We start from the raw sequence: 23,617 nt of genomic DNA, 5'->3' as shown, positions 1-23,617 counted from the left end.
ACCAGAGGCTGCTCCCCCTGTAGTACAGAACCTGACACCAGAGCTGCTCAGCCTATAGAATAATAATAATAATATCATTACCTGCTGCCAGACACAGCAATGGCTGCTCTCTGCTCCTGCTGCCTTGTGGGAATGATAGAAGGAAGGCGGAGCTCAGACCAGGGGAAAATGGCCGCCGCTCCTGACGTCACTGCACGGACAGGGAACCTATTGCTGATGCCGGACTGGTCTACAAGAAAATGGCCGCCGGCCTCTTGCACTGAGGACATGTATGGTAATAATCATTACAGAACACGGCTGTGAGCGGGGTGTGGGAGTGGAGGGGCCAGTCACCAGGAAGCGGCCCGTGCCAATCATGCCCTACTTCCTGCTTTCCTCCTTACTTCCGGTCACACAGATCAGGTAATGGTTGGTTCTATGCCACCGGAGCTGCCTGTAGTGTCTTGTTATTATTATTATTATACAGGGGGAGCAGCCTGTGGTGTCCTCTTAATATTATTATACAGGGGGAGCACCCTGTGGTGTCCAGTTATTATTATTATTTTACAGGAGGAGTAGCCTGTGGTGTATTATTATTAATATTATTATTATACAGGAGGAGCATCCTGTGGTGTCCTGTTGTTATTATTTTTATTATTATTTTACAGAGCGAGCAGCCTGTGGTGTCCTATTATTATTATTATTATGCAGGAGGAGCAGCTTATGGTGTCCAGTTGTTGTTGTTTTTGTTATTATTATTAATATTATTATTATAAGTATTATACAGTGGGAGCAGCCTGTGGTGTCCTCTTGTTATTAGTGTTATACAGAGGGAGCAGGTTTTTGTGTACCGTTATTATTATACAGGGACAGCATCTTGTGGTGTCCTGGTATTGTTATTATACATTGGGAGTGGTGGTGATGTCCTACAATAGAGGATGAATGGTCTGAGGTGTCCTGCTTTTAAAGACATCTGTTATTATTTTTATACTGGGGTGCAGCCTTTAGTGTCGTTATTATTATTATTATTATTATTATTACTATTCGTTTTATTATATGTAATTGTGGAGATTGAAAATTTTGCTAAAATTTTAGGATATATTAAAGCAGAGACCATAATATCCCTGGCATGTGTAACAGATGATAATTGGAGCAGTATGAAGAAAATGTATATCACACTCCTGGGAGTGTCACTGTGACGTCATTTATATCTATAGTAATAATACAGGGACATGACTGGGGAGGTGAGGGAAACTGGGAGTGTCACAGTGACATCACTTACATCTATAGTAATAATACAGGGACATGACTGGGGAGGTGGGGGGATCTGGGAGCATCACAGTGATATCACTTATATCTATAGTTATAATACAGGGAGGTGAGGGGATCTGGCAGTATTTACAGGGATATTGATGTCTCCCCTATTTCACAGGGTTAAACAGTGGTAAAGAAGACATCCGATCGCATTGTGTTAGAGGGACTGAGCAGAACCCAGAGCCCCATCACTGTGCCTCCACCTCACTCACTGATACATGAGACACAATAACCAAAAGATCCTGGAACTCACCAACAAGACGATTCAGCTGACTGGAGAGGTGACTTTTGGGTATGGGACATTATACAGTAACACCAGGGGATGTGTCTGGGTGTTGACTGGGGAGGTGACTGCTGGGAATAGGACATTATACAGTAACACCAGGGGACATGTCAGGGTGATGACTGGAGAGGTGACTGCTGGGAATGGGACATTATACAGTAACACCAGGGGATGTGTCTGGGTGATGACTGGAGAGGTGACTGCTGGGAATGGGACATTATACAGTAACACCAGGGGACGTGTCTGGGTGATGACTGGAGAGGTGACTGCTGGGAATGGGACATTATACAGTAACACCAGGGGATGTGTCTGGGTGTTGACTGGGGAGGTGACTGCTGGGAATAGGACATTATACAGTAACACCAGGGGACATGTCAGGGTGATGACTGGAGAGGTGACTGCTGGGAATGGGACATTATACAGTAACACCAGGGGATGTGTCTGGGTGATGACTGGAGAGGTGACTGCTGGGAATGGGACATTATACAGTAACACCGGGGGACGTGTCTGGGTGATGACTGGAGAGGTGACTGCTGGGAATGGGACATTATACAGTAACACCAGGGGACGTGTCTGGGTGATAACTGGAGAGATGACTGCTGGGAATGGGACATTATACAGTAACACCAGGGGACGTGTCTGGGTGATGACTGGAGAGGTGACTGCTGGGAATGGGACATTATACAGTAACACCAGTGGATGTGTCTGGGTGATGACTGGAGAGGTGACTGCTGGGAATGGGGTATTATACAGTAACACCAGGGGATGTGTCTGGGTGATGACTGGAGAGGTGACTGCTGGGAATGGGGCATTATACAGTAACACCATGGGATGTGTCTGGGTGATAACTGGAGAGATGACTGCTGGGAATGGGACATTATACAGTAACACCAGGGGACGTGTCTGGGTGATGACTGGAGAGGTGACTGCTGGGAATGGGACATTATACAGTAACACCAGTGGATGTGTCTGGGTGATGACTGGAGAGGTGACTGCTGGGAATGGGGTATTATACAGTAACACCAGGGGATGTCTGGGTGATGACTGGAGAGGTGACTGCTGGGAATGGGGCATTATACAGTAACACCAGGGGATGTGTCTGGGTGATGACTGTATCACTGTGTGTGTCAGGTTCATATAAGGTGTCAGGATGTCACTGTGACTGCTGGGAATGGGGCATTATACATTAACACCAGGGGATGTGACTGGGTGATGACTGTATCACTGTGTGTGTCAGGTTCCTATAAGGTGTCAGGATGTCACTGTCTATGTCTCCATGCAGGAGGGGGAGTATATAGAGGAACACAGGGGTCTGTACAAGGACGTGATGATGGAGAATCACCGGCCCCTCACATCACTGGGTAAGAGGAGACTGTCATGTATTGTACAGGGGAGAGCAGGTATGGGGGTCCCCTATATACACACATCATCTGATAATCACATATATATATATATATACTGTACTCAGTCACTGTGTGTCTCCTACAGATGGGCCCAGTAACAGAGATACCCCAGAGAGATGTCCCCGTCCTCTGTATTCCCAGGATTGTACAGAGGAGAATCACAGGACCGCACAGGAGGATCAGGTAGGTGGGATTTAGGGTCTCGCCCATATACCAAAGTTACTGTCCCTCTGATCTGTAAAGACGCTGTGTGTGTATTTTGCACTGATGTTATACTTTCTCCTGCAGGGTCCACAGGTTATCCACAGTATAACTTTGGGACATGAGGTAGCGACAGCGGATTGGCACCAACGATCAAAGCTTTTGGCCTTCCAGAATGCAATGGGCCTATATCCTATTCTATCGCCTACATCAGGCAAATCAGTTTTTTGTTTGGTGCGGCAGGAGCCAGACCATGGTCAGAGGGCTTCTGTTTTTTTATTTTAGAGTCTTACTCTTTTTTGAGTGATTCGTACCTTAGAAAGAGTCGCTCCAACAATTCCTGCCGGGTCGCAAAAACACTTACGCATGAGTACATTGCTGTTTCGGAGGGCGTCTGTGTAGGATGTACTAGCAAGTCCAGCAGACATTACCAGGCTGTGCCCGGAGCACAGGGAATAGGTAAGGCATCGGTTCTGTTAAGCGGGGAAACGCGAGACACAGCCGCACTGTTTTGGGAGGAGACTATCAAACAGTCTCTGACGCGGCTGCCACCCTGGGTGCACCAGCGCTAGGCCTCAGGTATTATAGGCTCCAGGAGTAGTATGAGGCTGGGATCCCTGGGGTTGATGTCAGCATTGGGGAGTAAGATGCTCTCCCGGTTCATGACCAGTTTCCTCCGAGTTTCCCACCATGAATTGATTTCCTGCTTCCGTCTGAGACGCTGTGTATCTAAAGGACCCAGTCGCAGCTTAGGCGGCTGTGTGACTTGTGCGTCGGTGTTCATTTGGGCGTCTGTTCACTGTAGGTCACTAATAGCGTCTAGATCCACTCAGCGTTCACTAACGTATTTATCGATCCTGGAAACGGGGTGACGTCTCCCTGTATCCCACTCTCCTGAGCCAGGTGATACAGCACTGAGTCTCTGTCTACCTTTAAGTATGAATATTTGAATACTGTAAGTGCTTGATGCATATGAGTCTGTAAAGTATTACTGCTGTTTCTTTCGCTGTTCTAGAATACGTTTAAAGTCCTATATAAGGTACTGCAGTAATGTTTCTCATATATACCTGAAATGTGTCTGTAGTTGAATATGTGCTCATATTGCTTACTATACCAATGTATAACCTGTGACTAATTGCTTGTATGATTGCTGACTTTACTATAATTCTGTCAGTTTTTTGTGTATTTCAATCCTCAATGCTGGTGCAAAGCAGGGAGGGATCGGATTGTATGTCACTTTAATAAGTTTTAAAGTGATTTCAGTCACAAATTGTGTACAGATGTGTGATTTGTTTATCATGTCTAAAAGAGGCAAGTGTGAGGAGAATACACTCTCCACAGTTGCACCAACACTAATTTCATGTTTGTCTTGTAACCTCTCAGGATTTGGTTCAAAATGGATTATGTGCAAATTGTTTTAGCTCTCACCAAAGCTTCTTAAATAATCCGAGGCAGGCACAGGTTGAAATGGAGCCCCCATGTGCTACGTTTGCACAGTCATTATCCAGTATAGCTGAGTGGATAATGCCATCTCCCATACCAGGGTTAGGTTATACTATTAACCCTTACATGCAACATTCCACCTGGGGTTTATCATATCAGTACAAGTATCTGCAGCCATTTCACAAAAACAGGCTGAAAGGCTGATGGAAAGTAAATCAGATAGACATGAAACAACATCTTCACAGTCTACACATGTTTCAGATGGGGATACTTCGGAGGATGAGAACTCATCGCACTCTGGGTCTGCATACAGAGATGAGGATAAAGGTCTCAGCTCAGTGGACAAACCTGAGCTAATTAGTGCTATGAAGGCCTTTCTATCCTTAGAAGAAGCAGCAGAGCCTTTGTTAAAATTCAAGGCACCTGTGTTTAAACGTCCCAAAACAGGACCGAATTTCCTGGGTCAGAGCAGCTGACGGAAATTATGCAAGAGGCTTGGGTAACACCCAGTAAGAAGTTTAGAATTCCAAAGAAAAGGAATTCCCATTATCCTCTTCCAGGTGGGGACTGTTTATAAAGAGAGGTGGCTCTCAAAGTTGATACACGTTGTTCAACTGGTGTGAAAATCTACATTACCTCTGCCTTCAACATCATTAAATGATGTCATGGATAGGAAAATAGATGGGTTTTTTTAAAACCATTTTCTTCCTGTCTGAGGCAGTCATAAGACCAGCCATGGCTTCAGCCTGGATGGCAAAAGCAGTGGTGGCCTGGGCTGATGCATTGGAGGATGATCTTTCATTGGCATCTAGAGAGCAAAAATCCCATATTGCACATATTAAACAGACGGCTATGTTTATGGAAGAAGCAGCCTTGGACATGGGTACTATTGTCTCTCGAGCATCAGCCTCAGCAGTAGCAGCTCGCTGAGCAGTCTGGCTACGTACATGGGAAGCTGACTCAGAGTCCAAGGAGGTTCTAGAGTCTTTGCCTTTTACTAGAGATATTCTTTTTGGTAAAGAATTAAACATTATTTTGTAGTCAGAGGCAGACTCCAAGAAAGTGAAGTTTCCTTCCACACACAAATCCAAACCTAGGTTTCCAGCTTTTCTGCCCTTTTGGACTCAAGGAAAAGGAAAGGGTTATGCTAAACAGTCCCAATCTGACAAGTCTGGGAAGACTAAAAAGCATTGGGCTACCAGAGTCAGAAGATAAGCCATCAGCCTGATGGTGTGGTCCTCCACCTGGAGGACCCCAGGGTGGGAGGCAGACTTCTTCATTTTGCACATGTCTGGCAGCAGTCCACCATAGATGCCTGGGTGCAAGAAGCGGTATCTCACGGTTATGCGTTTGCTTTCAAGAAACACCCTCCTCAAAGGTTTTTTTTGTACCAGCCCATCTTCATTGGAAACGAAGACCAGGGCTATTTCAGGAGTTGCTTCAGTCAGGAGTGATAATTCCAGTTCCCCTGCACAATGAGGACAAGGGGGTAAATTTACTAAGATGGGAGTTCTATTTAAGATGGGATGTTGCCCATAGCAATCAATCAGATTCTACTTCTCATTTATCTAGCACCTTCTAGAAGATAATACCTGTAATCTGATTGGTTGCTATGGGCAACATCCCATCTTAAATAGAACTCCCATCTTAGTAAATTTGCCCCAAGGTTTTTATTTCAACCTGTTTCTAGTTCAGAAACAGAAAATTGAGATCGACCATACTCATTCTCAAGATGCTGAACAAGTACATTTGAGTGCTTCGGTTTCATATGGAAACTTTACGTTCCATTATTTTGGCCATGGAGCTGGAGGATTTGATGGTATCTCTAGATATCCAGGATGATTACCTGCATGTTCCTATAGCACTGTCCTATCAGTGCTATCTCAGGTTTGCTATCCTCCAGCAATATTTTCAGTTTCAGGCCCTACCATTTGGACTGGACACAGCTCCTAGAGTATTCAGCAAAATTATGGTGGTAATGGCGGCTTATCTCCGTCGGCAAGGGATAAGGAGTTTTCCATACCTCTACAACCTATTAATCCTGGCACAATCTGAGGAATTGCTTCAGTGTCATCTGCAACAGACAATAGCTTGTTTACAGAGACACGGTTGGCTCATAAATTGGGCAAAGTCGTCCCTGGTTCCGTCACAGCGGATTACTCACTTGGGCGCTTGATCTGACACTGATGAAGCCGCTGAAAACGGACCCTGAGGCGGAAAAACGCGTTTGAGAGGGATAAAGACAAAGTACCGTGAGTTAAAGAGTAAGCCTCTCACCCCTTGCAATACCAGGTGGAGAGCTCACAACTTACATTTACCGGCCGATGAGCTGTCATCACTCATACCCCAGTGCACAGGGTTAAGAGTGCTATGAAGCTTTGGTGACCCTTTGATTCATATGCTGCTAGCTTGTGCAGCCAGAAAGGATAACATCTATTTTGAGTGCGTTGGCTATATGTGCTCTAATCCTGGATCAATGCAAAAAAAGGGCTAAGCTAATCTACTAACTCTGCTTCTGTCACTGGAAATTGGCTGTCTATCTTTACAAATCTTATAGCACATTATTTTAAAAGTGTGCTCCTTCCATCTGGGCTGGGAGAATTGTGCCAGATATGGATGATTGAAAGGCTGCTCGGATAAGGAAATATATGTTCGCTCATTGGGGTATAGTAAATCATTGTGCTAATTACCGGGACTGTTAGCATAGCACTTACCATTATAAAGTCCAGAGCTATTTATAATCTTGTCATCAATTTGCTAGGGCAATTTTTAAGAAGAATTATATTTTATGATTATATTTTTATTTGATTAATCATTAATGTGATACTGGCCGGTATCTTTTTGTTTGTATTTATTATATTTATTTCTTTTTTGTCATCTTTGTGTATGTACATTATAAAAAGATAAATTTAAATCTCATAACCAAAGTGGGTAGCGCTGTCTCATTCTTTGTCTGTATATTCTTTCTTGGAGGGTTTTTCGGATCATCCCTCAGAGTTCAGCTGCTTTCACTGGGTTTAGTGATTAGCGCCAGGTGCAAATACATTTTTTTGACTTGGGGGCTGTGTTGGATTCGGGTCTTCAGAGAATAATTTTACCTCTGAATAAAATGTACAAAATTCAGTAAAGGATTCAGGAGCTACTACACAGTCAAAGGGTATCCACTCACGCAGCAGTGTGTGTGATGAGTTTGATGGTGTTGACATTCGACATGGTGAAATATGCTCAGTTCCATTCGATGCCTCTACAATGTCTGATCCTTTCCAAATGGAATGGTTTTCATCAGACAATAAAAACTCTGACTATAGTCCTTCCTCTGGAATTAAGGAGATCATTAGCCTGGTGGCTGCAGACAACCCATCTGGACAAAGGGAGACCCTTTTGAATATCATATTGGGAAATTCTGACAACAGATGCCTGTCTTCAGGGTTGGGGAGCAGTGTCAGGAAGAAGTTGCTTCCAAGGGCAGTGGACCAAGAAAGACAGTTGCCTGACAATAAATATATTGGAACTTCGGGCCATTTATATAGCACTCATTCAGGCAAAGGACATTCTTCAAGGGAAACCAGTTGAAATTCGCTCGGACAATGCAACAATAGTAGCGTACCTCAATCATCAAGGAGGAAGTCGTAGCCAAAAAGCAGTGAAGGATGTAAGCCACACGTTAAGGTGGCCAGAACTTCATCATCCAGCCTTGTCTGCAGTGTTTTTTCCGGGAGTCCTAAATTGGGAAGCAGATTTTCTCAGTCGACACGCCATTCATGCAAATGAATGGGCCTTACACCCCGAGGTGTTCCAGATTCTGGTAGACAAGTGGATGTTACCGGAGATAGATCTCATGGCATCCCGTCAGAAGAATAAAGTTCATGCGTACTGGTCAAGAACAAAGGATCCCAGGACGACCTTTGTGGATGTCAGTGAGATGGGAATTTTGTCTGGCCTATGTGTTTTCACCAATCGCCCTGTTACCTAGGGTGATGCGAGATGAAAAATAGGGAAAGGGCACCGTGATACTAATAGCTCCGGCTTGGCACAGAAGACATTGGTACACAGATCTGCAAAGGATGTCGATGGATGCTCCATTTCTACTCCCTCAACATCCAGATCTGCTGTCTCAGGGTCTTTTTTTTCACAAACATGTGGATCGGCTGTCTTTGACGGCGTGGCTCTTGAGACTTCCATTATGAAAGCAAGAGGATTCTCACAACAGGTAATTCAAACAATGCTTAGAGCAAGGAAACCTTCCTCAGCTCGCATTTATCACCGAATATGGCAAGCCTATATTCAGTGGTGCAGTGACCGGAAATTTGACCCTTGGTCTTTCAGAGTCCTAACATTCCTTCAGGCAGGAATGGACAAAGGACCACATGTGGCTTCCTTGAAAGTTCAGGAGTCAGCATTGTCTGTATGGTTCCAAAAGAAAATTGCTAACCTGCAGGATGTTTGCACTTTCTTCCAGGAAACGCTTCACATCCAACCTCCCTGCAGTGCCTTGAGATATAAGTTTAGTCCTAAAGGCACTTCAAGTTGCTTCATTTGAAACACTAAAGCAGGTGGATCTTAAATGGTTGACAGCTAAAGCTCTCTTTCTACTGGTTGTTGCTTCAGCTAGAAGAGTGTCCGATACGGGCATTATTATGTCGTCCTCCATTTCTGATTTTTCATCCAGATAAGCGGTTCTTAGAACCAAATCTTGTTATCTTGCTATAGTGGTGTCTAAATTCCATCTTAACAAAGAAATTATTTTCCCAGCCTTCCAAGGGACGGACTTTTCTGCGGAAGATGCATCATTGGACATAGTTCGTGCCTTAAGGATCTACGTGGATCATATCAGTGCCATCAGAAAGACAGACACTCTCTTTGTTCTCTACAGATTTTACAAGAGAGGATGGCCTGCTGACAAGCAGACACTGGCGAGGTTGCTTCGGATGACTATTTCAGAAGCATATTCTCAAGCTGAACTCCCTATTCTGGCTAATATCTCTGCTCACTCTACTCGTAAGGTAGGTCCGTCATGGGCAACACAACGTGGTGCTTCACCTAAACAGATATGTAAGGCAGCCACATGGTCTTCCATTAACACATTCATTAGACATTATGCCTTTAATACCGCAGAACGCTGAATTCAGGCAAAAGATTCTCTTGTCCAATCAGGAGCGTCCCACCCACTAAATTTGCTTTGGGACATCCCAATGTTATCCTGTGGATAACCCGTGGACCCTGCAGGAGAAATTATAGTTATGGTAGACTTACCGTTGATAACTCTTTCTCCTTAGTCCACAGTATCCACAGGGATCCCACCCTGACGCACCTGATTTGAGGATCCTTTCACCTACTAACATCTTCCATCTTGTACGGAAGGGTGTGCATGTGTGTTCTTCTCGCCTGATTAGGGCTCTTTATGATGCTTCTGCCTTGAGCTTTGGAAAACAACTGAATTACTTGAGCCATGAGGGGGGGATTTAGGGGACTGGCCTGTTGCATTCTGGGAGGCCGAAAGCTTTTGATCGTTGGTGCCAATCCGCTGACGCTACCTCATATCCAAATGTATATCCTGTGGATACTGTGGACTTAGGAGAAATAGAGTTATGAACGGTAAGTCTACCATAACTATTTTTCACCTCAGTTTAAACTGACTGCATGCAAATATCATTATAGTGGTTTTTTTTTTGTGTTTTAGGTAGAACGTCTGTCTGATATTAAAACAGAAGACATAGAAGGAGAAGAAGAGACGTATGTGACTGATATAAAGGCAGAAGATATAGAGGGAGAAGAAGAGACTTATGTGACTGATATAAAGGCAGAAGATATAGAGGGAGAAGAAGAGACGTATGTGACTGATATAAAGGTAGAAGATATAGAGGAAGAAGAAGGGACGTATGTGACTGATATAAAGGCAGAAGATATAGAGGAAGAAGAAGAGACGTATGTGACTGATATAAAGGCAGAAGATATAGAGGGAGAAGAAGAGACGTATGTGACTGATATAGAGACAGAAGATACAGAGGGAGAAGAAGAGACGTATGTGACTGATATAAAGGCAGAAGATATAGAGGAAGAAGAAGAGACGTATGTGACTGATATAAAGGCAGAAGATATAGAGGAAGAAGAAGAGACGTATGTGACTGATATAAAGGCAGAAGATATAGAGGGAGAAGAAGAGACGTATGTGACTGATATAGAGACAGAAGATACAGAGGGAGAAGAAGAGACGTATGTGACTGATATAAAGGCAGAAGATATAGGGGGAGAAGAGACGTATGTGACTGATATAAAGGCAGAAGATCTAGAGGGAGAAGAAGAGACGTATGTGACTGATATAAAGGCTGAAGATCTAGAGGGAGAAGAAGAGACGTATGTGACTGATATAAAGGCTGAAGATCTAGAGGGAGAAGAAGAGACGTATCTGAAGGGTGATCAGCAGTGTAAGGAGGAGGAAATCCCTACAGATATCAGCACAGGTGAGTAATAAACACTTATTACAGAAAAGAATCACATATTCTCCTTTATCAGTCACTACAGCAATCTCTTATCCTACACTCTCCTCTGTCAGTACAAACTAATGAGGGAAATGTATCTGCCCTATTATACTCCTGCTCTCCCCTCACATCATGTCACTGTGTGTTACCAGCCCAGAGATCTGACCAGTCTCCTCCCCACACTCTCTGGTGTATCTCATACATCAGGAGCCATCAGCCCCTATTATACTCCTGCTCTCCCCTCACATCATGTCAATGTGTGTCACCAGCCCAGAGATCTGACCAGTCTCCTCCTCACACTCTCTGGTGTATCTCATACATCAGGAGCCATCAGCCCCTATTATACTCCTGCTCTCCCCTCACATCATGTCACTGTGTGTCATCAGCCCAGAGATCTGACCAGTCTCCTCCTCACACTCTCTGGTGTATCTCATACATCAGGAGCCATCAGCCCCTATTATACTGCTGCTCTTCCCTCACATCATGTCACTGTGTTACCAGCCCAGAGATCTGACCAGTCTCCTCTCCACACTCTCTGGTGTATCTCATACATCAGAGCCATCAGTCCCTATTATAGTCCTGCTCTCCTCCTCGCATCATGTCACTGTGTGTTACCAGCCCAGAGATCTGACCAGTCTCCTCCCCACACTCTCTGGTGTATCTCATACATCAGGAGCCATCAGCCCCTATTATACTCCTGCTCTCCCCCTCCTCATGTCACTGTGTGTTACCAGCCCAGAGATCTGACCAGTCTCCTCCCCACACTCTCTGGTGTATCTCATACATCAGGAGCCATCAGTCCCTATTATACTCCTGCTCTCCCCTCACATCATGTCACTGTGTGTTACCAGACCAGAGATCTGACCAGTCTCCTCCCCACACTCTCTGGTGTATCTCATACATCAGGAGACATCAGCCCCTATTATACTCCTGCTCTCCCCTCACATCATGTCACTGTGTGTTACCAGCCCAGAGATCTGACCAGTCTCCTCCCCACACTCTCTGGTGTATCTCATACATCAGGAGCCATCAGACCCTATTATAGTCCTGCTCTCCTCCTCACATCATGTCACTGTGTGTTACCAGCCCAGAGATCTGACCAGTCTCCTCCCCACACTCTCTGGTGTATCTCATACATCAGCAGCCATGAGCCCCTATTATACTCCTGCTCTCCCCCTCACATCATGTCACTGTGTGTTACCAGCCCAGAGATCTGACCAGTCTCCTCCCCACACTCTCTGGTGTATCTCATACATCAGGAGCCATCAGCCCCTATTATACACCTGCTCTCCCCCTCACATCATGTTACTGTGTGTTACCAGCCCAGAGATCTGACCAGTCTCCTCCCCACACTCTCTGGTGTATCTCATACATCAGGAGACATCAGCCTCTATTATACTCCTGCTCTCCCCCTCACATCATGTCACTGTGTGTTACCAGCCCAGAGATCTGACCAGTCTCCTCCCCACACACTCTGGTGTATCTCATACATCAGGAGCCATCAGCCCCTATTATACTCCTGCTCTCCCCCTTACATCATGTCACTGTGTGTTACCAGCCCAGAGATCTGACCAGTCTCCTCCCCACACACTCTGGTGTATCTCATACATCAGGAGCCATCAGCCCCTAATATACTCCTGCTCTCCTCACATCATGTCACTGTGTGTCACCAGCAGGCATACTATTTGCTAGCAGTACCTCTGCCTATGGTATTACATACAAGGTATTTCCTGAGAGTATCACTATTAGCTCACGCCGGTCTATATATATAAACCACTCCTTTTCTCCAGGGTCCACAGTAGTATCCACTGGATATACATTGGGATATGAGGTAACGTCAGCATATTGGCACCAATGATCAAAAGCTTTCTCTTATGTCCTAGAGGATGCTGGGGACTCCGTAAGGACCATGGGGTATTTACGGGCTCCGCAGGTGACATGGGCACCATAAAGAACTTTTAGTATGGGTGTGCACTGGCTCCTCCCTCTATGCCCCTCCTCCAGACCTCAGTTAGATCCTGTGCACAGAGGAGAATGGGTGCACTACAGGGAGCTCTACTGAGTTTCTCTGATAAAATAATTTTATTAGGTTTTTTTATTTTCAGGGAGCACTGCTGGCAACAGGCTCCCTGCATCGTGGAACTGAGGGGAGAGAAGCAGCCCTACTTAACTGACAGGCTCTGCTTCTTAGGCTACTGGACACCATTAGCTCCAGAGGGATCGGAACGCAGGTCTCCCCCCGCAGTTCGTACCAGAGCCGCGCCCTCCTCCTCCTCGCAGAGCCGGAAGATAGAAGATAAAAGACTTCAAAGGCGGCAGAAGACTTCAGACCTTCCCATTGCTCCCACACATTACACACTGACAGGCACTGATGGGTGCAGGGCGCAGGGGGGGTGCCGTGGGCAGCAATATAAACCTCTGCCATTTTTTTATATATGGGCTGCGGAGGCAGTAGATATATACATTCCCCGCCATTATTTGTACATTTGAGTGGGACCGGAGCCTGCCGCTGAGGGTGCGGAGCTTGGACTCACAGCACTAACCAGCGCCATTTTCTCCACAGAGCACTGCAGAGAAGCCGGCTCCCCGGACTCTCCCCTGCTTAACGGTGATACAGGGCTGAAAGAGAGAGAAGGGGAGGGGGGGGGCACATGTAGGCGCAGTGAGTGTATATCACATTTAATATATATATAAAAGCGCTTTATCTGGGAATTGGTTCCAGTGTCAGTTGGCGCTGGGTGTGTGCTGGCATACTCTCTCTCTGTCTCTCCAAAGGGCCTTGTTGGGGAACTGTCCCCTTATAGATATATCCCTGTGGGGGTGTCGGTACGCGTGTGTCGGCATGTCTGAAGCGGAAGGCTCATCCAAGGAGGAGCAGATGATTATGGTGTGTCCGTCGGCAATGCCGACTCATGATTGGTATGATATGTGGAATATTTTAAATGCAAACGTGACCTTATTACATAAGAGAATGGACAAAGCTGAGTCCAGGGAAACAGCAGGGAGTCAATCCACGGATTTGACTGGATCACAGAGCCCGTCGGGGTCTCAAAAGCGTCCCCTATCCCAAATAGCAGACACTGATACCGACACGGATTCTGACTCCAATGTCGACTATGATGAGGCAAGGTTACACCCAAAGGTGGCCAAAAGTATTCATTAAATGATTATTGCAATAAAAGATGTTTTGCATATCACAGATGACCCCTCTGTCCCTGACACGAGGTAGCGCATGTATAAGGAAAAGAAACCGGAGGTAACCTTTCCCCAATCTCATGAACTGAACTAATTATTTGAAAAAGCTTGGGAAACTCCAGACAAAAAACTGCCCATTCCCTTGGCGTATCCTTATGGCGTATCCTTTCTCTGCAAAGGACAGGGTACGGTGGGAATCCTCGCCCAGGGTGGACAAGGTTTTAACACCTCTGTCCAAGAAGGTGGCGCTACCGTCTCCAGACACCGCAGCCCTCAAGGATCCTGCGGATCGTAGACAGGAGACTACCTTAAAATCTATTAATACACATATGGGTGCTTTGCTCAGGTCGGCAATAGCAACGGCATGGGTTTGTAGCGCAGTGGCAGCGTGGACAGATACCTTATTAGCTGACATTGATACCCTGGACAAGGATAAAATTTTACTGACTTTAGGTCACATTAAAGACGCAGTCTTATATATGAGAGACGCTCAAAGAGACGTGGTGTGCTTGGTTCCAGAGCCAACTCCATGGCAGTTTCGGCGAGACGAGCTCTGTGGACCCGCCAATGGTCGAGTGATGCCGACTCAAAGAAGGATATGGAGGTTTTACCTTACAATGGTGAAGTTTTGTTTGGGGATGGTCTCGCGGACCTGGTTTTCCACAGCTACCGCGGGTAAATCCAAATTTTTTCCTTTTGTTCCCCCACAGCAAAAGAAAACTCCACAATATCAGATGCAGTCCTTTCGGTGGCATAAGTCCAGAAGAGGTCGGGGCTCCTCTTTCCTCGCCAGAGGTAAGGGCAGAAGTAAGAGAACACCTGCTTTGGCTAGTTTCCAGGAGCAGAAGTCCTCCCCGGCTTCTGCTAAATCCACCGCATAACGCTGGGGTTCCAGTGAGGGAGTCCGCGCCGGTGGGGGCACGTCTTCGACTCTTCAGCCTGGTCTGGGTTCTATCAGACGTGGATCCTTGGATGTTGGAAATTGTATCCCAAGGTTACAAACTGGAGTTCGAAGAGGTGCCCCCACGCTAATTTTTCAAGTCGGCCTTGCCAGCCTCTTCCTCGGAGAGGGAAGTAGTATTAGATGCAATTCAAAAGCTGTGTCAACAGCAAGTGATTGTCAAGGTTCCCCTGGTCCAACAGGGGAAAGGGTACTATTCAACTCTGTTCGTGGTCCCGAAGCCGGATGATTCGGTCAGACCCATTTTAAATCTAAAATCCCTAAACCTGTACTGGAAAAAGTTCAAATTGAAGATGGAATCACTTCGGGCTGTGATATCCAGTCTGGAAGGAGGGGATTTTATGGATGCCTACCTTCATGTCCACATATTTCTTCCTCATCAGGAGTACCTGAGGTTCGCGGTACAGGACTGTCATTACCAGTTTCAGACGTTGCCGTTTGGGCTTTCCACGGCCCCGATAATTTTCACCAAAATGATGGCGGAAATGATGGTGCTCCTGCGCAGGCAGGGAGTCACAATTATCCCGTACTTGGACGATCTCCTGATAAAGGCGAGATTGAGAGATCAATTGCTGAAAAGCGTATCGCTCTCCCTGAGAGTGTTACAACAACACGGTTGGATTCTCAATCTGCCAAAGTTGCAGTTGATTCCAACGACTCGACTATCATTCCTAGGCATGATTCTGGACACGGAACAGAAGAGGGTTTTTCTACCAATGGATAAAGCCCAGGATCTCCAGAACATGGTCAGGGACCTGCTAAAACCAAAAAGAGTGTCTGTTCATCAATGCCAGTTCTGGGAAAAATGGTGGCAGCCTACGAGACCATCCCCTTCGGCAGGTTCCATGCGAGGACGTTTCAGTGGGATCTTCTGGACAAGTGGTATGGGTCCCATCTGCAACTACATCAAAGGATAAGCCTGTCCCCCAGGGCCAGGATGTCTCTCCTGTGGTGGCTGCAGAGTGCTCACCTTCTAGAGGGTCGCAGGTTCGGCATTCAAGACTGAGTTCTTGTGACCACGGATGCGAGCCTCCGAGGATGGGGTGCAGTCACAAAAGGAAGACATTTTCAAGGTCTATGGTCAAGCCAGGAGGCTTGTCTACACATCAACATGCTGGAATTGAGGGCCATATACAATGGCCTACGTCAAGCGGAGTATCTTCTTTGCGACCTTCCAGTTCTGATTTAATCAGACAACGTCACAGCTGTGGCTCATGTAAACCACCAAGGCGGGACAAGGAGCAGAGTGGCAATGGCGGAAGCCACCAGAATTCTGCGCTGGGCGGAAGATCACGTAAGCATTCTGTCAGCAGTCTTCATACCGGGAGTTGACAACTGGGAAGCAGACTTCCTCAGCAGACACGATTTTCATCCAGGAGAGTGGGGACTTCATCAAGAAGTCTTTGCAGAGACTTCCTCAAATAGACATGATGGCGTCATGACTCAACAAAAACCTTCAGAGGTATTGTGCCAGGTCAAGGGACCCTCAGGCAGTAGCGGTAGACGCCCTAGTGACACCATGGGTGTTTGTCGGTCTGTGTGTTCCCTCCTCTGCCTCATCTCAAAAGTGCTGAGAATCATAAGACGAAAAAGAGTACAGACAATACTCAGTGTTCCAGATTGGCCTCAAAGGGCCTGGTATTCGGATCTTCAGGAGATGCTCACAGAAGATCCGTGGTCTCTTCCTCTCAGGGAAGACCTGTTGCAGCAGGGGCCTTGCATGTTCCAAGACTTACCACGGTTGCGTTTGACGGCATGGCGGTTGAACACCGAATCCTAGCGGAGAAAAGTATTCCGGAGGAAGTTATCCCTACTCTGATAAAGGCTAGGAAGGAGGTAACGGTGAAGCATTATCACCGTATCTGGAGGAAGTATGTATCTTGGTGTGAAACCAAGAATGTTGCTACGGAAGATTTCCATCTGGACCGTTTTCTCCACTTCCTACAGACAAGAGTGGATATGGGCCAAAGTTAGGCTCCATTAAGGTACAGATTTCGGCCCTATCTATATTCTTTCAGAAGGAATTGGCTTCTCTCCCAGAAGTCCAGACTTTTGTAAAGGGAGTGCTGCACATCCAGCCTCCTTTTGTGCCACCAGTGGCACCATAGGACCTTAACGTGGTGTTACAGTTCCTTAAATCACGCTGGTTTGAACCCCTTCAAACGATTGAATTAAAATTTCTCACCTAGAAGGTGGTCATGTTATTAGCCTTGGCATCTGCAAGGCGGGTGTCCGAGTTGGCGGCCTTGTCTCACAAGAGCCCCTACTTGATTTTTCATGTGGATAGAGCGGAATTGAGGACTCGTAAGGTGGTTTCTTCATTTCATATGAACCAACCTATTGTGGTACTTGTGGCTAGAAGTGACTTGGAGGATTCCAAGTCCCTGGATGTAGTCAGGGCCTTAAAAATCTATGTTGCCAGGACGGCTAGGGTTAGGAAGACAGAGGCTCTGTTTGTCCTGTATGCAGCCAACAAGGTTGGCGCGCCTGCTTCTAAGCAGACTATTGCTCGCTGGATCTGTCACACGATTCAGCAGGCTCATTCTACGGCTGGATTGCCGTTAGCAAATTCGGTAAAGGCCCATTCCACTAGGAAGGTGGGCTCTTCTTGGGCAGCTGCCCGAGTCGTCTCGGCATTACAGTTGTGCCGAGCAGCTACTTGGTCGGGTTCAAACACGTTTGATACCCTGGCTGATGAGGACTTCACGTTTGCTCAATCGGTGCTGCAGAGTTATCCGCGCACTCCCGCCCGGTTTGGAGCTTTGGTATAATCCCCATGGTCCTTACGGAGTCCCCAGCATCCTCTAGGATGTAAGAGAAAATAAGATTTTAAACCTACCGGTAAAATCTTTTTCTCCTAGTTTGTAGGGGATGCTGGGCACCCGTCCCAGTGCGGACTAAATCTGCAAGACTTGTATATAGTTGTTGCTTACGTAAGGGTTATGTTACAGTTGAGATTGGTCTTTGACTGATGCTGTTTGGTTTCATACTGTTAACTGGTTGCGTATATTCCAGGTTATACGGTGTGGTTGGTGTGGGCTGGTATGAATCTTACCCTTAGATTACAAAATCCTTTCCTCATATTGTCCATCTCCTCTGGGCACAGTTTCTCTAACTGAGGTCTGGAGGAGGGGCATAGAGGGAGGAGCCAGTGCACAACCATACTAAAAGTTCTTTACGGTGCCCATGTCTCCTGCGGAGCCCATCTATACCCCATGGTCCTTACAGAGTCCCCAGCATCCTCTACGGACTAGGAGAAAAAGATTTACCGGTAGGTTTAAAATCTTATTTTCTGCCTCCCAGAATGCAGTGGGCCAGTCCCCTATATCCCTGTCTTCTGGCGTAGGCATTTCAGTTTTTTTAGTTGGTGTGGCAAGAGCCGGACCACGATCTTTGGGTTGCTGATTTTGGCAGCCCTAAGCTTGTTATTTCATTTATTTTTATAGTCTTACATTTTTTGAGCGAGTTTTCTAAAAAGCATCTTACACGCACCTTAGAAAGAGTTACTCCAACAACTCCCCGCCGGGTCGCAAGAACGCTAACCCATGTGTACAGTGCTGTTTCGGCGGGCGTCTGTGTTGGATGTACTAGCAAGTCCAGCTGACGTTAACAGGCTGTGGCCGGAGCATGGGGAGAAGGTAAGGAGTCAGTTCCGCATAGCGTGGGGGTACGGGAAACTACCGAACAGTTGCTGACGCGGCTGCCACCTCGGGTACACCAGTGCTAGGTTCCAGGGATCATAGACTCCAGGGATTAGTGTGAGGCCTGTGTCCCTGGGGTTGAAGTCAGCAGTGGGGAGTAAGACGCTCACCTGGTCACCCCTCCCCCGGTTCATGACCAGTTTCCTCCGAGTTTCCTGCCATGAACTGATTTGCTGCTTCCGTCTGAGATGCTGTGTTTCTAAAGGACCCAATCACAGCATAGGCGTCTGTGTGACTGGTGCATCGGTCTTCACTTGGGCGTCTATGTTCACTGTTGTGTGCACTTGGAGTTTGTGTACACTATTTGCGTCTGGATCCACTCAGCATTCACTAATGTATTGGGTACGAGTAGTTGGATAAGTGCCTGATGCATATGAGTCTTTAAACTATTGCCGTTTCTTTCGCTGTGCGACTGAATACGTTAAGTTTCCTATATAAGGTAATGCAGTAATATGTTTCTCCTACATACTTGAAATGTATCTGTAGTTGATGATGTGCTCATGTTGCTTATTATACTAATGTATAACTTGTGACTGATTGCTAGTGTGATTACTGACTTTACTATTTCTGTCATGTATACAGATCCTCAGTGCTGGTGCAAGGCAGGGAGGGATCGGATTGCATGTCACTTTAGCAAGCTATTAATTGATTTCAGTCACAAATTGTGTAGTTAACACCATACAAATGTGTGATTTGTTTATCATGTCTAAGAGCAGCAATGGTGAGGATGATACACTCTCCACAGCAGCACCAACACTGATTTCATGTTTGTCCTGCAAAGCTGGGTTAACCTCTCAGGATCTGGTTCAGAATGGATTATGTGCAAATTGTTTTAGCTTTCACCAAAGCCTCCTGAATAATCCTAGGCAGGCACACGTTCAGATGGAACCCCCATGGGCTACGTTTGCACAGACATTATTTGGTGTAGCTGAGCGCATAATGCCAGCTCCTATACCAATGATAGGTTACCCTGTTAACTCTTACATGCAACATTCCCCCTGGGTTTTATCACATCCAGTCCAGGAATCTGCAGCCTTTCAACTAAAACAGACTGAAAGGCCTGTGGAAGGTAACATGAAACTACATCTTCACAGTCTACACATGTTTCAGATGGGGACACTTCGGAGGATTAGGATTCCTCGCATTCTGGGTCTGCATACAGAGACGAGGATGAAGGTCCCAGCTCAGTGGTTATACCTGAGCTAATTAGTGCTGTGAAAGCCATTCTATCCTTATAGGATGCAGCAGAGCCCTTTGTTAAAATCCAATGCTCCTGTGTTTAAACATCCCAAAACAGTCAGAACTGAATTTCCGGGGTTAGAAGAGTTGACGGAGATTATGCAAGAAGCTTTGGTCACACCCAGTAAGAAGTTTAGAATTCCAAGGAAATGAAATTCCCATTATCCTCTTCCAGCTGGGGACTGTTTAAAAAGGGAGTGACTCCCAAAGTAGATACACATGTAATTTGATTGGTGCGAAAATCTACATTACCTCTGCCTTCAACATCATTAAATGATTGTTACGGATAGAAAAATAGATGGTTTTTTAAAAACTATTTTCTCATTGTCTGGGGTAATTGTAAGACCAGCCATGGCTTCAGCCTGGATGGCAAAAGCAGTGGCGGCCTCGGCTGATGCATTGAAGGATGATGTCTCATTGGCATCTAGAGAGCAAAAATCCCATATTGCACATATTAAACAGGCGGCTATGTTTATGGAAGAAGCAGCCTTGGACATGGGTACTATTGTCTCTCAAGCATCAGCTTCAGCAGTAGCAGCTCCCAGAGCGGTCTGGCTACGTACATGGAAGGCTGACTCAGAGTCCAAGGAGGTTCTAGAGTCTTTTGCCTATTACTGGAGATATTCTTTTTGGTAAAGAATTAAACAGTATTTTGGAGTCAGAGGCAGACTCCAAGAAAGTGAAGTTTCCTTCAACCCACAAATCCAAACCTAGGTTTCCAGCTTTTCGGCCCTTTCGGACCCAGGGAAAAGCAAAAGGGAAGGGTTATGGCAAACAGTCCCAATCTGACAAGTCTGGTAAGACTAAAAAGCAATTAGCAGAGGGCCTGCTTCCAAGCCAGAAGATAAGCCATCAGCTTGATGGTGTGGTCCTCCACCTGGGGGACTCCAGGGTGGGAGGCAGACTTCATCATTTTGCACAGATCTGGCAGCAGTCCACCACAGATGCCTGGGAGCAAGAAGCGGTTTCTCATGGTTATGCGTTTGCCTGCAAGAAACACCCTCCACAAAGGTAGCCCATCTTCCGTAGAAACGAAGGCCAGGGCCTTACAACAGGCAGGTCAGAAGTTGCTTCAATCTGGGATGATAATTCCAATTCCCTGTGCTCGCGCAACAAGGACAAGGTTTCTATTCCAACATGTTTCTAGTTCAGAAGCCAAATTGGTAATTCCGGCCCATACTCAATCTCAAGGTGCTGAACAAGTACATTTGGGTGCCTCTGTTTCATATGGAGACTTTACCTTCCATTATTTTGGCCATGGAGCCGGAGGATTTTATGGTATCCCTTGATATCCAGGATGATTACCTGCATGTTCCTATAGCACTGTCCAATCAGTGCTATCTCAGGTTTGCTATCCTCCAGCAATACTTTAAGTTTCAGGCCCTACTATTTGGACTGGCTACAGCTCCCAGAGTGTTCACCACAATTATGATGGTAATGGCGGCTTATCTCCGTCGACAAGGGATAAGGAGTTTTCCATACCTCTACGACCTATTAATCCTGGTTAAGTCTCAGGAATTGCTTCAGTGTCACAGTTGACTCATAAATTGGGCAAAGTTGTCCCTGGTTCCATCACAACGTATGACGCACTTGGGGGCTGTATTGAATTCTGGTCTTCAGAGAGTGTTTTTACCTCTGAACAAAATGACCACAATAGAGTCAAGGATTCAGGAGCTGCTACAGAGTCAAAGGGTATCCATTTACGCAGCTATGCGTGTGATGGGATCAATGGTGTCGACATTCGACATGGTGGAGTATGCTAAATTCCAAGTGTAATGGGTTATATCAGACAATAAAAACTCAGACTATGGTCCTTCCTCTGTAAGTACGGAGGTCATTAGCCTGGTGGCTACAGACATCCCATCTGGACAAAGGAAGACCCTTTAGGATCTCAGATTGGGAGGTTCTGACAACGGATGCCAGTCTTCAGGGCTGGGGAGCAGTGTCGGAAAAATGTTGCTTCCAGGGGCAGTGGACCAAGGAAGAAAGTTGCCTGCTAATAAATATATTGGAACTTCGGGCCATATATATGGCACTCATTCAGGCAAAGGACATTCTTCGGGGGAAACCAGTTCAAATTCGCTCGGATAATGCAATGGCAGTAGCGTATCTCAATCATCAGAAACTCGCAGCCAAAAGGCAATGAAGGAGGTGAGCCACACGTTACGGTGGCACTAGGAAGCGGATTTTCTCAGTCGACATGCCATTCATGCAAACGAATGGGCTTTACACCCCAAGGTCTTCTAGACTCTGGTAGACAAGTTGGGGTTGCCGGAGATAGATCTCATGGCGTCCCGTCATAACAACAAAGTTCCCGAATACGGGTCAAGGACAAAGGATCCCAAAGCGACCTTCGTGGATTCCCTGTCATTAAGATGGGACTTTCGTCTGGACTATGTTTTCACTGATCGCCCTGTTGCCCAGGGTGATGCAAAAGGTAAAACAGGGAAAGGGCGCCATGATGCTAATAGCTCTGGATTACCCAGAAGACATTGGTACACAGATCTACAGAGGCTGTCAGTGGATACTCCGTTTCTACTCCCTCAACGTGTAGATCTGCTGTCTCAGGGTCCTTGTTATTACAAGCACCTGGATTGGCTGTCTTTGACGGCGTGTCTCTTCAGACTTCCATCCTGAAAGCAAAAGGATTTTCACAACAGGTAATTCAAACAATGCTTAGAGCACAGAAACCTTCCTCAGCTTGCATTTATCACCGAATATGGCAAGCTTATATTCAATGGTGCAGTGACCGGAAATTTGACCCTAGGTCTTTCAGAGTTCCCAGAGTCCTAGCATTCCTTTAGGCAGGAATGGATAAAGGTCTACAGGTGGGTTCCTTGAGAGTTCAGGAGTCAGCATTGACTGTATGGCTTCAAAAGAAAAATGCTAACCTGCAGGATGTTTGCACTTTTTTCCAAGGAATGCTTCACATCCAACCTCCTTTTGTTCCTCCTACAGCGCCTTGGGATCTAGGTATAGTCCTAAAGGTGCTTCAAATTGCTCCATTTGAACCACTGACGTAAGTGGATCTTAAATGGTTGACAGCTAAGATTCTCTTTCTACTCTGCTATTGCCTCAGCTAAAAGAGTTTTAGATTTCGGGGCATTGTTATGTCACCCTCTTTTTGATATTTCACCCAGACAGAGCTGTTCTCAGAACCAAATCTGGTTATCTTCCTAAGGTGGTGTCTAAATTCCACCTTAACGAAGAAATTGTAGTCCCGGCCTTCCAAGGGCCAGATCTTTCTGCGGGAGATGCATCTTTGGACGTAGTCCGGGCTTTAAGGATCTAAGTGGATCGTACCAGTGCCATCAGAAATACAGACACTCTCTTAATTTTCTACGGATTTCACGAGAGGATTGGCTGCTGACAAGCAAACACTGGCGAGGTGGCTTCGGATGACGATTCAGACGCATATT

The 23,617-nt window shown here is 46.2% G+C and overlaps 1 protein-coding gene across 3 annotated transcripts in view; it reads left to right on the top strand.

Moving 5' to 3' along the window:
- The first annotated feature begins 316 nt into the window (after positions 1–316).
- The window catches only part of LOC134984443 (zinc finger protein 436-like), a 36,610-nt gene continuing 13,309 nt past the window's right edge, over positions 317–23,617 (top strand). The window contains exons 1-5 of one of the 3 annotated variants that reach the window (XM_063950021.1): positions 317–402; positions 1,412–1,574; positions 2,859–2,937; positions 3,065–3,166; positions 10,308–11,084. In XM_063950021.1, coding sequence (XP_063806091.1) covers positions 1,512–1,574; positions 2,859–2,937; positions 3,065–3,166; positions 10,308–11,084 — 1,021 coding nt within the window. In that variant the 5' untranslated portion in view covers positions 317–402; positions 1,412–1,511. The other 2 variants (XM_063950023.1, XM_063950022.1) reach the window with 2 other exon arrangements.

The sequence above is a fragment of the Pseudophryne corroboree genome (genome assembly GCF_028390025.1).
Source record: "Pseudophryne corroboree isolate aPseCor3 chromosome 3 unlocalized genomic scaffold, aPseCor3.hap2 SUPER_3_unloc_55, whole genome shotgun sequence".
NCBI classification, from domain to species: domain Eukaryota; kingdom Metazoa; phylum Chordata; class Amphibia; order Anura; family Myobatrachidae; genus Pseudophryne; species Pseudophryne corroboree.
The sequence above is the reverse complement of the archived record's forward strand: the minus strand, read 5'-3'. Positions and strand labels throughout refer to the sequence as shown.